We start from the raw sequence: 14,300 nt of genomic DNA, 5'->3' as shown, positions 1-14,300 counted from the left end.
TGGCCTAATGAGATCACACTTAATTTCAAGTTTCTAAGCTTACTATATGACTGAAGTTAGGTTAGGACAAAGCTTAATTTATTTTAGCTTGAATCATCGATATACCTCCTAGTTTCACCTGGTCACGTAGTACATGGAGTTTCAGTTTGATTTAGTTGAAGGTATTGTACTGAAGTTGTAGCGTTCATGTGCATCCCCCATGTCCCGAAGGATTATGTTAGCTTAGATATGATTACGGGGTTTATGAGAACATGTTATGATGCAAACATAAATATGCATGCTCATGAGTGTGAGCAAATGGACAAAGTGCGTCCAGGGAATTTTCAAGAATATTACACCAATCAAATCACATACATTCATCAAAGCCAATCATAAGGAATAATCAATCAATCACATCCGATTACATAGCCATGAAAGAAAGGACAAAATCTAGCCTAATCTAAGAGTGTCTTTAAGTCAACCAGTTGACTCGAGTGAAAAGTCAACTTAGGGGTAGTTTTGTATAGGGTGAAATTTGACCCTAAAATCGTAGTGGAGTCACCACTGAAATCGCCTAAACCCTTCTTTAATAAATAGTAAAAATATAACTGATTGGTTAATTGAGGATTTTCTAAGAATTAGGAGTTGCTACCTAGTTTAGGTTTAGGAACCAAGAATAACTCCAAAATGGATCTGGATTGGTCCACGGATAAGAGAAATAGGTAAAGGGTCAGATTACGAGTTTCGGAAAGTGTTCGGCACTAAACCTGCCTAATCGAGATGATCAGTCTTTACTACGATTTAAAACTATCTTCTATGATTTATGTCTAGAATTTTAAAATTCAATATTGTTCACTTAATTGTGATTCATTTTTCGATGGTGGCACATTAATCTTTTCAAGTGAACCTTCTTCCAAGGCTCTATTGAAATTGAATGTGTGATTTTGGAATCTATTTTAATTATGATGTTCTAAAAACCATTTCGAGCACAATTTGTAATAGATTGCATCTTTTTTTTTTTTTTTAAAGTGACATTGGAACTGCCATGTTATTTGTTGTCTTTCCACACATTAAAGTCCTCACTCTTCCAGGTAGGTAAAAGACCTTTGCGTACATGATTAAATCGAACTTCATCCAAAGACTGCGATATTTCTAGCTAACTATACCTCTTGAATGACTAATCGTAATAGAATCACTCGAATCATGTGACCTGATAATCTTCGAAGGCAACTCCATTTTTGGATCATACATCGAATTGTAAGCCATCCCAAGGTCTTTCAATGAATTTGAAGGTAACTATAACTATTGAAGTGAGTTGTAAGCTTGTAGCGAAGGAAAACTTGATAAAGAGATGATGGGTTTCTTCCATATCTCATTCAATGCATCTAAATGCCAGTTTCTTATTCCTTCTTTTTTCCTTCTATGCCTCATTAATGGGTTTGGCTCCATGAAGCATTTTGGATCACAATGTTTTTATTTTTGTTGGTAGGTTTCAAGACCATTTATGACACGATCTTCTTCGGTCTTACCCAAACACCGCAACAAAAGGCATACTGAATTAGAAATAAAATAACGAAACTTACACAAAAAAGAATTAACTACAATACTTCATAATAATCATTCAAAAAAAAAACCGAGCTTAAAATAATAATAAAAAGTGTTAGAATAGAATTTATCAAAATTACAAAGTTAAACTACCTGTATATTTTGATTCTTTAATAGGTTATTTTTCACACTCATAAACATGCTCATTACCTATAATTGTTTTCATTATTTGTAATATTCATCTTAAATTTTTTGAATTAATGTAATAACTATTTTGATTTAAGATTTTCGAGTTATGCCCCTCAAAAAGTGAGGTGGGCATTTAGGGTTTTGGCCCATCTTCTTTAGCTCTCATAGTTTTATATAAGCTTCTTTGGCTGAAGTCCCAATTTTAAAAATCGTTCAACATTAAGTTGAGTTGGCTGAGTAATGTTGTATTGTTGGAGACCAAAGATGCCAAATCCATGATTCACTTTGTTCTTCAATCTATTTTTATTTTTTCTATTTTTTGGATTCAAAGAATTGACTTGGACTTAAAAATGGTTTAAAAGTAAAATGTTCTCACCAGAGTCGTCTGACTGTATCCTAAACAAGACAAGATGTGAAAACGAGGATTTAAAACCATAGGACCTTATTGGACCTACTAAAACCCTAAACCTCTGACTTAACTTTCTTTAGAACCATTTATCTCCCTTCTCCAAGGTTCACATGTAACACCCAATCCATTTTATTTCTCCAAGAAAAGTGGTATTCTCATTAGATATGTGCATTTGTTTAAAATATGTGCTAAGTTGGGGACTCAATGGCATGACACCACATGCAATTCTTCAGAAATTTTCTTCTTTGTTGGTTTCACCATCAATCTCCGTATATATGCCACTGTTTCCGCCACCACCATCGTTATGGATATCTTGGATACTGTTGTCACCATCCAATCTTTATGGAACTTACATGACAATCACCACTGTTATATAATCTCACCTACCACAAGATCCAAAGGAAAAATCCTTGAAGGGGTGACTAAAATTGTATTGATAGTCTTATTAATACAAATTACATCTTTCACATTGACGTAGTCTTTCAGATTACATAGTTTGATTCCACTTTGTACTATGAATGTACTTATCAAAAATCAAAAGATAGAATTTATTTTCTTAAAATTGATAAAGATTTTAATGTTTCTAAATTTCCATAATCCTATAAGAGCTAACAATGGTCATCAAAAATAAATTCAAACTAAAAATAATCTAACAACATTAAAATAAAATTTTATTACTCGTGCTAGATGGTTTTAAAATCCGACAAAAGTTACATCATCCTGAGTCATCATTATCATTCATGGGTTTGATAAGAACCCAAAATTTAGATGAAGAACACTTTCCTTACTTAGTAAGCAAAGTTTCTTGACTGCATCACATTGTGGCATCCAAACATGATCCAATGCCACAGTGTTGTACAGGATGCAATTCTAAGAACTTAAAAAGAAAATTATTTTCACCATTACATTTTAATTTTGAGAGTTTGGTGGCCGTATATTTTCAACCACCTTGGATCAAGAGAAAAAATAAAATAAAATTTTTTTCTTTTTACCACTGGAATGGTAGGTTTTTTTTCTTTATGAAATCTATACGGGTGTGATGTTGGACTTCCACTTCACTGACACAATCCTTTCTAACTTAGTAATATTTTAAGCCTTACTAAGGGTCATTTTGGTCAAATGGATTACCACATTGGCAAACTAACACCACAGGCCTCTAGAGTTCCTGAAAAAACTTAGATAAAAAGATTCAATTTTTGTCCCTTTTGGACTTGGTCCAACGTTTTGAAAATGGAAGGCTACTAAACTTCTTCATAACTCCCAAATTTAAATTAAAACTCAATAGGGAAAAATGACTATTTTAAAAAAACATCCAAAGTTCATTGAATTTGTCCTATACAACCCAATAGCATCGGATCATGGTTTTCGATGCCACAAGTTGAGCCCAAGGACCCTTAGTATGGGTGGAGTCCTGAATGAGACAAGACATGAAATGGGAATTTAAAATCATTTAAGCTTCAAATCTAACCCACAATCAATACATTTTTTGTTTAAAAAAGGCAGAATTCTCATGCGACGTGTGCCTTTGTTTTAGTTAAGAAAGATTAAACCTAGGTAAAGACTTGATTTCTTTTTAAGAAAAATATTTTGGAAGCTCTGATAACTCAATGGCCTAGCACCATATGTCATTCTCTTGCAATTTTCTTTTCAAATATTTGATTAATTTAAAAATATAAAACCTATTTCACTATCAATCTCCTTATACCACTACCATTATCGTTATCTTTGATACTATAGTCAACATCCTATTTTTATGGAACTAAAATGACAATCGCCACCATTATAGAATCTTTATTGCCAAAAGATAAATAAGAGAAATAACTCCTTAAAACAAACTAAAATTGTTTGGATAGTCTTATTCACCATAAATATTACATCTTTCACATTAAAATATATTATTAGATTATAATTTGACTCCACTTCGAACTATTTAATTAAAAATTGTTAAACTTATCAAAATAGTAATTTAAAACAAATTATAAAGATTTTCATGTTTCTAAATTTTTATAATTAATAATACTTAACGACGGTCTTCTAAAATAAATTTGAAGAAGCTAAATCATATACAGCTCGGAAAGTGCGCCAAATCCTACCTCAAAATCTTGTCACATAGATCTCACATTAAATGCTCTTGCAAAAGATTATTTTTTGATGGTACTTGTTATAAGATGCATTAAAGACACCTTCCAAATTTATTTTCGGGCCTAAAATGCATAAAAAATTATTAAATAAACCTTCAAATTAATTTTCCTACCTAAAACGCAGAAAAAATAAAATATACCAAAATACTCTGAAAGGTTTATTTCCAATGTGTATTTAATGCATTAAATACACCTTCGAAATTTATTTTCCTGCCTAAAATGCACTAAAGAAAATTAAATACACCTACAAATCAATTTTCCTACCTAAAATGCACTAAAAAAAATAATACCAAAAATACTCTAAAAGGTTTATTTCCAATGGATATTCAATGCATCTTAAAGTGTGCACCTAGGACATACATTAACAAAACCATTTTTTGATATCATTTGCAAGAATGGAGGTGTTACAAGTCGATTTTAACCCGCCAACCTAGGTTTTACAATCAATACGTTTTAACAAAAAAAATAAAAAATAAAAACTCGAAATATATATTTTGATACTAAAAAAGTATTAAATGTTCTTTAAACATGCTCAACAGTTTTTACTTGTTTTCTTTGTTTTTATACTCGTCATAAAAAAATTTAATTAATAAAATAATATAAAGTTTGATATATAATCTCAAAGTTAGATATATATTTAAAATTAATGTGTGCATTTAGCCTTTTAACCCATCTTCTTTTCGTCATGTCGTTATATATAACTATATAAGGAAAACGTTAAAGTGATTGTGCAAGACACTCCATTAGACAATGAGCTGAATTGGAAGTTTGCATGGAACTATAGAAGTTTTTCCTCAAGACAATGTGAAAAAGCCCATATTAGATGGACCATGGCCATGAATTTTTCATTGTCGAATATTTTTTTTGACGGGCTGAAATCTTCAAATTAATGGAGGACAACAGAAATTTTACAGTTCTAAACCATCAGATATTAGGAGCATCCAAATTTCAACAGCCATAGATTGACAAAATTTGATTTCTAAAATTCATGGAACTTGGCCCGTCAAATTTTCTTGTTGAATTTTCCAATTTTCACGTATTGAGATACAAGTGAAAAGCATATACGACTATGTGGATACCTCCATGTTATCTCAATGTCTAATGCAGTGTCTTATGCCGTCGCTATCGGATGATTCTATATATGACCATTACCTTTTGAAGCCAGATGTTTTTAAAATTATTTCATGAGCAAGATGACATGCTCAAATAAATCGGGATTTATTTTCTTCTTCTTTTATTTATTTTATTTTATTTTATTTATTAAATTTTTTTTTTTTTCAGTTTTTAGTGTTTTAAGTTCAAATATCTTAATGAAACATAAAAACCATTTGAAACCCATGTGACTCACCTAAGTCGTATCTGTAAGGTGAGAGTCGAGACTCAAAATAGGGATTTACAGCTATATAAAGAACTTATGGGATTTACCAAAACCCTAGCCTACACCTAACACCTCAAAGTAAGACCTAACTTTCCCCATCATAATCATTACTCTCTTCTTCCAAGGTTCTTATCTTAACCGCAAACCCTAGCCCATAACTTGTTCTATTTCTATCTCTTATGTTAACCAAGTTATCAAGAAAATAAAAATTTCTAATCTCCATTAATGGCTCGAACGAGGATCAAGTTATTTTTCCCTAGTGAGTTGATTTTCTCTCTCTGATCTATAGTCTTTTCATATGGTTAAATTTTTTTTTATTGTTTTTTTTAATCGAAAGCTTCTTCGACTGTTTAAAGTATTTCTTAATTCCTTTACTACTAATGAATCCTGAACCTAATTAAGCCTATCAAGTGTTGAAATTGGGATGAAAAAGTAGAGCTTTGATTGTCAATATATAATTTTACTAACGATTTGGTTTTTTAATAATTTTTCTGTTAGTTCTATTTTCATTTTTTCCAAAAGAAAAAAATTAGGGTAAATTACCATCATGATCATTTTAATATGACGAAATTCCGATTCCGTCTCACTGTTCATTTGAATCCCCCAACGGGATTGTCACTTTTATAATTAGTGAGATTGTCACTCTAAAAAACCTGCGATCTTGCTCTTCATGTTTTGGGAATTAAAACCAGCAGTTAGCAGGAATGGGACTTCCATCGAAAGTTGATCATGTTTAGGAAATTTTTCAAAAATTATATATGGACAATTTCGTAAAGCTTCTTTCACTATTTGCAGCCTAGATGTGTGTTTCTAATTGAACTATTTCGTAATTACTGTACTACCGATAAATCTTGAACCCGATTTAGCAAATTCAAGTGTAAAAATTAGGTTGAAAAAATTGAACTTTGATTTTTAAGATATAATTTTACCTTTCATTTTGTTTTTAATAAAATGTCCTTAGAAATGGAGATATCTAGCAAAGATGCCATTTAATAATGTCTAGGCTCTCTAGTTTTTTGGATCATGACCTTAGACACAAGTTTTAAATTTATTTACTTTTTCACTGTTGAAAAGTGTGATCTTTATTAAATTTTTTGTTTGTAGGTTAATTGAAGGATAACTTCATAAAATCCTTCAAGATGATAGAGCTAAATTGGATGATCTGCACTGCTATAATGAGGTCATTGGTCCAATCCCACAAATAATCTAAAACATTGTTTTAATTCTTGTTTTCTCGTTATTTTATTTCAATATTCTGTAATTGTATTTTAAAGCAGTTTTTAAAAACTAATTTTTAAAGTACAAGTTTATTATATTTCATTTAAAACTTATTTTTTATTAGGTTTGGTTCAAGTTTTTGCAAAACTTGACATATGTAAATATCCCACAACTATTTTATAATTGATGATTTACCGTATGACACTTATCTTTGTTGGATGATTAAAACAATGACCTATGAGCCCTTATTTTCAACCTCAAAACAATTTGATTTTTCTTGCGAAACTTGAGGATAAATTTTTTTTTAACTCATTCAATACATCATCTTCAACTATTTAGGAAAGCCCATTCGAAAATACAGGGTTATATTGAGTATTCACCAAAATGTATAAATCACCACTTTTCCTTACATATCAAACTTGAAAACATAGATATGAAATTTTGAAAATCTACAAATTATGCAAAAATATATTATTCTTATTTTTTTTATTTTAAATGTAATTGTTTGGATGCAGATCCTTTCGTATTTATCAAAAAAATTCCTTTTGTATCCTTTATAGTTTAATTACAAAGCTTTCTCGGACTCATAATAGGCTCTATCCATTCTTAAATGATTTGTAAATAATATGCTTATTTCAACATCAGTCTTTCCCTTTATCCGTTCTCCAAAACCCTCTCCATTTTTAATCTTCTCACACCACTGTCAAAGACAACCCAACTCCTTCATCCTTTTTTTGGCGCCCCGCCAAACGCTAACACAAATCACAATGTCAGATCTCGAGGTAGAAGGAGTCCGAGTCCAAGAAACGAGACTCCAACTTTTTGAATCATAGAATGAGTAGGCTTTTTGAAGTGCCTATAAACCTAAGTTCGAGTCCGAGAAACAAGACTCCAAATTTTTGAATCATAGAATGAGTAGGCTTTTTGAAGTTCCTACAAACCTAAGTTCGAGTTCGAGAAATAAGACTCCAACTTTTCGAATCATAGAATAAGTAGGCTTTTGAAGTGCCTACAAACCTAAGTGCGAGTCCGGGAAACGAGACTCCAACTTTTTGAATCATAGAATGAGTAGGTTTTTTGAAGTGCCTACAAACTTAGGTTTGAGTTCGAGAAACGAGACTCCAACTTTTTGAATCATAGAATGAGTAGGTTTTTTGAAATGCCTACAAACCTAGGTTCGAGTCCGAGAAGCGAGACTCCAACTTTTTGAATCATAAAATGAATAGGTTTTTGAAGTGCCTATAAACTTCAGTTCGAGTCCGAGAAACGAGACTCCAATTTTAATACGATTGTTTAAGTTCCTGTAAACCTTAGCCAGAGTCCGAGAAATAAGACTCCAGCTTTGTTTGAATCATATTGAATTAGCATGATTGTTTAAGTTCTTTAGCCCGAGAAGCGTAGCTACAATAGGTTCGAGTCCCATAAACGAGACTCATACTTTTTCGAACTCTAAAAAAAAAAAAAAATTCAAATAGGATTTAACGGAGTTCCTATAATGTTATGACTCCAATTACCTCATTGCTCAACCTTGCCATGGTTACTTTCATTGCATAAACACATTTCAATTTTGAATCATTATCGTCAGTGAGAGAAGATCTCTAGGACCTCACACATTTTTACTCAGTAAGCATCACACCATTGCATACGTGCACTTTTGTATTAGTCAGGGAGAATTTTCTAAAATTCGAGGATCTGACATCGTCAGTGAGAGTTAAAGCTCGAGGACCTGACAACCTTTTAGTTCGAAGAGAGTTTTAACCTCAAGGATCCGAACGCCTCGACGAATTGCTAAATTAGACTGCAAAATGAACTGTCACTAGCTTTGGCATTCGGATATCATACTATCTACCGAAATAGATTTTCTATCTAGTTTGCTTCAACCCTCTACCAAAGAGGGGCATCTGTAGACACCCCATTTTTGCACTCGCCTGATTAATCAACTCGTCAATCCGATTGCAACGGTTCCCAATGATGGATGACTATTCCAATGCTTTATTTTATTACTAGATATGTTTCAGAAATCTAGATGAAGTATCTCAAACTGACAAAACTGTAGAAACCACGCTACGCTAGGAAAATATTACCCCAGAAACATAGAAATCATCATCTTGTAGACAAAAAGAAGCTTTATGATAAAAATCACTAAAAAATGACCAAATTACCAAAATACCCCTAATATCAAAACATCCTTAAAGCCTACTTTACGTTTAGGAAAATCCATTCAAACACATAAAACAATAAATCAAAATCAAATAAATCATTTTGCCAATTTTCACAAAATTTGACAAAATTACGAAAATGCCCCTCATAAAGTTCACGACCATTTCACACAAAAAAAACTTCATAAATGATAAAAATCAATATTTCTATTGAATTCCTTACGAAAAACCGATTCCAAAACATCCTAGAACATTGAAAAATGACTTAAAACGTAAAAAATCCTCTCCGAGGGTAAAACGGTAATTTTATAATTTTAATAATTAAAATTTTCAAAATTAATAAATAAAATATTAAATAATTTAAAGTGAAACATTAATAAATTTAATTTAAAAATTTAAACAAAAAAAATCGATTAATTAGGTTCTCAGGCAAAATTGTTGATGGTTACCAAGATATTTATTCAAGGACCCCTCCATCTGGGGGCCCAAAGAATTAAAAATATAATAAAGGGAGTTCTCCAAAAAATTAAAGTCAATCAAGTAAGACTAAATTCAATCTTAAAGTCAATCAAGTAAGTCTAAAATCAAGATCTTAAAGTCAATCAAGTAAGACTAAAGTCAAGATATTAAAAGTCAACCAAGTAAGACTAAAGTCAAAATCTTAAAGTCAAAACCTTAATAGAGTTCTAATTAAATAATAATTCTATTTAATAGAATTCTAATTAAAGAAGAACTCTATTTAATATAATTCTAATTAAATAATAACTTTTTCTAAAAGGCACTTAAAAAAGTTTATAAATAGGAGCCTCCACACCCTATTTTTCGATAAATAGTAATGAGTACAGTCGTCCCAACGGCATGTATCGGGCTTTATGTGAGTTTTGGTGTCCCGAGATTAACACTTTTGTGACGGGTTGTGGGGAAGTTGGCATTTCTTTATGAGAAATGCAGAAGATTTCTGGACTTTCTATCACGGATGAGTATTATGAAGAAGTGGTGCCTAGTTTTGATGAACTCAAGGGTTGCAATGGTGTTCTATGTCTTTCTCTTTCTTGCCAATATCTATTCAAGGCGTATGCTTTACTGATTTTTGAAAAAAAGAGCGACTATGTTAGCCATAGTGAATAGCTTGATTTCTGGTACACCAAAGCTGAACGGATTTCTAATCCTCGTTTGACGGTAGAGTATAAGGAAAGGAAAAAATTGTTTTACTTTGATCGTAGTGACCGTCAGCATCCCAGAACAAAATTACGAAGACCTTTTTCTTCTCGAGTTACTTTAGCAAAGGGAGGTCGCAAAGAGGGAGAAAATCCATTTATAAGGCTCGATTTTCCTGGGAATTAGAATGTTTAGGATGAAGTTATGATAGCTGCATACCTCTCATTGTGGTTGTGTCGTTTTGTTCTCCATTGTGAGAATGGTGATGTTATTCGTCCAGGTACTTCCAAGGTAGCAGCATTGATGGCTCGAGGTACTACGTTCAGCTTGGTACCTCCACTTCTGTGTTGTTTGTACAAAGGTTTAACTCAAACCTATTGGGGTATGAAAACACATAAAGTTGTAAGTATTTCTACGAGTTATTATCCCCTTCATTACTTGTTTGGGTGGGTTGGACTTCATTTTCCTCGGAGAGTATTTGGTAGCATTAATGCTGACTTTGGACCTCCGTATTTGGTTCGTACAGCTAGTATTTCCAACTCATATTTTTATTGGGAAGATAATGCTAAAGATGCGAGGGATCTGATCATCACCATGGATTCTAGTGATGTTAAATGGCATCTTGAGGATATTTGGCCACCAAAAGGTCATAGGAGGATACAAACTGATGATAGTGATGATCCTTCTGAAGTTCAAGCTTTCATGATAAACTATCGTCCTGGATTTGTTATGTTTTGATATGATGATGTTTGCGAGGTGAAAATGTATAGCCCTCACAGGTTTGCTCGTCAACAAGGCTTTCGTCAACGTATCCTTGGAACTTCAATTCCTTTCACAAGATCTGTGGATGGGATAGAGTTATACAGTTTATGGTTGTCTTTGACTCATACCAAAAGTCGAGTCAACTTTTTTATTCCTCCAAAAGTGCAAGACATGAATCGACAATTTGATAAGAGTTATAGGGATTGGTGGGTTCAAGATGTAGTACCTCACTTGGATGCCCTTGATTTCCGTCTTCTTGAAGATAGCGTCTCCGTTCCGAACTTTAATTTTGATGAAAGAAAAGGAGTTGAAGATCGTGAGGCACGTCGTACTTTGCTTGCCATGCAAAAATCTTCTCGAAAAAGAAGAATAGAACACATACGCATTGATGATATGCAAAATGTCATTATGGAGCCTAGATTGAAATTGTGTTTCAAAAAAATACTACTAACGCCAGCAACTACTCAGACGAAGCAGGCCGATATTGGTGGGGTAGATGTAGAACAAGCTGTTCATAGATCAAGTCCCGTGGATTCTTTGAAGCCTGTTGCTCATATTGAGCCTAAAGATACGAGTGTGACTCTAGATGAGCAAGAAGCTGAAGCTGAGAATGATATGTCTCTTAGGAAATGTAATTTTACACACTTTTTTCCTTTCTTAGAAATTTCATGTTTTTTTCTTTTTTTTGTATAATCTTTTGTGATTTAATTGTACTTGCAGAATCATTAACCAATATACAGTCCACTGCCGATTTGTTCGCCTCAGAAGATTTTGCAGTCCTCCCTGCCTTCTCGGGTATGGGAGATGTTTGAAATGTCAGTCATCTTAGTAGAGAGCTTTCGAAATTGGTTGATACTGAAGACCCCTCAAAGAGTGATGGGGACGAGGTTTCTTCATGTCCTCGTCAAAATTTTCGTGGCACTCCATCAACTTCAAGTACACATACGGCTCCTATCGCATTGGCTTTACCTACTTCTAATAAGTTGGTTGATTCATCTGTGATTGTTCCGAAGTCACGTGGAATGCTTACTGTTTCTACCCAAACTCGACAAGCTTCTTTGCATGATAGTGAGATCGATTTATGCGTTCAACAAGCATTACATAGAGCTCGTGATGAATTCCTTCGATCTAGAGTTGAGTTCATGCTCAATATTGGCTTTTCCAACCTAAGAGAATGGCAATCACTTCATATGCCTGTCATAATCTTTTCTCTCAAGGATGCTTTCAGAACTGATTCTATGCCTTTTGCTAACTTCTTCGAATCGCTTATAACTGGAGTAGAAGCGTATCTTTCAAGATGAGAGAAGGCTTTATCATCTTTGTCAATAGATGATAGGGATCTTCAGCTATCTATCTTAGATCAGGAAGCTCAGCTAAAATGTTAATCAGTGGATAGTTTACATATACAACTGACTGAAGTTAAAGAGAAAGAAGTTGAACTGACTAAACGAGAAGTTGAGTTAGAAATCGAGTTTACTCAGATTAGAGAAATGCTACCACAAGTCGTTGTTTCTAAAGAATCTCTTAGTACTCAAGTTCAGGAAGAGGAGAAGGCTCTACTTACTGTTGAAACGGAGTGTACTCGCCTATCTAATGCTCCAATTATTGATGATGATGAAATAACTGCTTGTAAAGTAGAGAGAGAGTCTTTGAAAAAGAAGTTTTGGAATCTTACTTCTTTATATTAAGCTTATTTTTTTTCATTTATTTATTTATTTTTTTTACTGCATAGGACTTAGGAAAGTATAACATTTTTTATTTCATTCGAAATTAATAAAATTCCCTTCTTTCCTTATACAAGTATCTTATTTTTTTTTGTTGATGTTGTTGAACCTGAAGTAACTTTACAGGCTACTACGTACCCAAAAATGGGATCAAACCATAACGTAGTTCAGATGGATAATGCTCTAAGTTTTTCCTAGACCGCCTCTCGGGTTTTCATTCTAGCGAGCTCAATTCCTTTTTTTTTTCAACCATTCATGTAGTTTAACTCATGCGGGTCAGGAGTATCATGTAGTTTAAACTCGTACAATAATGAGCATTGTCAAACAGTTTAGGCTCGTGCTGGGGAGCATTGTTAAACAGTTTAGGTTTTTGCAAGGGAGCATTGTCAAATAGTTTAGGCTCGTGCTGGGGAGCAACATTCTTTCAAGCATAGTATCTTTTGAGGAATTTGTCATTGATTGGACCAAGACGTAATCCTTCTGGTGTTACAAGAAGGTATGCACCATTAGTGTATACTTCTTTCACTACATGAGGCCCATCCCATTTCGGATCAAACTTCTTTTCAGAACGGTGTGAGAAGATGATTGGTCGTTGTACAGCGAGAACTAAATCGCCAACTTGAAAAGAACGTGGTCGAACTTTCTTATTGAATGCACGTGACAGACGGACTTGGTAACATTCTAGCCGTTGTTGTGCTTCTAATCTCTTTTCGTCCAATGATCCAAGTTCAGCTAGACGTAACTTAACATTCTCATCGCAGGTCAAACTTTCTTGGATCGCAATCCTTAAGGAAGGTATCTGACATTCCAAAGGGAGAACAACTTCAACTCCATAAACCAATGAGTAAGGTGTGACTTGTGTGGGGGTGCGGTATGAGGTTATGTATGCCCATAGTGCTTCTCCAATTCGTTCATGCCAATCCTTTTTCGATTTTGAAACAACTTTCTCAAGAAAAGTTACAAAAAGTTTTGTTGAATGCTTCGGCGAGTCCATTTGCTGCAACGTTGTACATTGTAGAGCATCTCTGCTTGATGTCAAACTTCATGCAGAATTGATCCATTAATGTATTGCTAAAAGACTTTCCATTATCTATCATAATATACCATGGAATGCCGTAACGAAAGACGATATTATTTTTGATGAAGTCGACTACCGTTTCTTTATTGACCTCTAGAAGGGGAACTGCTTCAGCCCACTTAGAAAAATAATCTGTTGCGACAAGGATATAAAGATGTTGTCTTGAAGATTTTGGGAGTGGTCAAACGACATCAAGTCCCCACCAGTCAAAGGGCCAAGATGCAATTGTAGGATGCAGTGGCTCTGTTGGTTGATGGATGTAATCCCCATGAAATTGGCAAGCTTTACACCTTTTTGCATGGTTTAAAGAATCTTTCACCATAGTAGGCCAGTAGAATCCCATCCTCTTCAGATTATGATGGAGTTTCGGACCTGACTGATGTGAACCGCACACTCTAGAGTATGCTTCTTTTAAAATATCTCGGATTTCATCATCTCCAAGACATCTCATTAAGATATCGTCGAAAGAGTGACAATATAACTTATCGTTGAAATATAAAAATCAAGGTGCCCTAAGACGTATTACGATTTTGTGCTTTAGATCGTCTGGCAGCTTCCCA

General features: G+C 33.5%; 1 protein-coding gene across 1 annotated transcript; it reads right to left on the bottom strand.

Annotated features, from left to right (window-relative positions):
* Nucleotides 1–13,086: 13,086 nt before the first annotated feature.
* LOC147404722 (uncharacterized) lies at nt 13,087–13,656 on the bottom strand. Its single transcript, XM_086437895.1, has one exon. It carries the CDS (start codon nt 13,654–13,656, stop codon nt 13,087–13,089), a length of 570 nt encoding a protein of 189 aa, XP_086294021.1.
* Between the last annotated feature and the right edge of the window lie 644 nt (nt 13,657–14,300).

This window comes from Akebia trifoliata, chromosome 4 (genome assembly GCF_017979445.1).
Source record: "Akebia trifoliata isolate Shusen 1 chromosome 4, ASM1797944v1, whole genome shotgun sequence".
Taxonomy (NCBI): domain Eukaryota; kingdom Viridiplantae; phylum Streptophyta; class Magnoliopsida; order Ranunculales; family Lardizabalaceae; genus Akebia; species Akebia trifoliata.
Note: the sequence above shows the minus strand (reverse complement) of the source record. Positions and strands in the feature narration are given on the sequence as shown.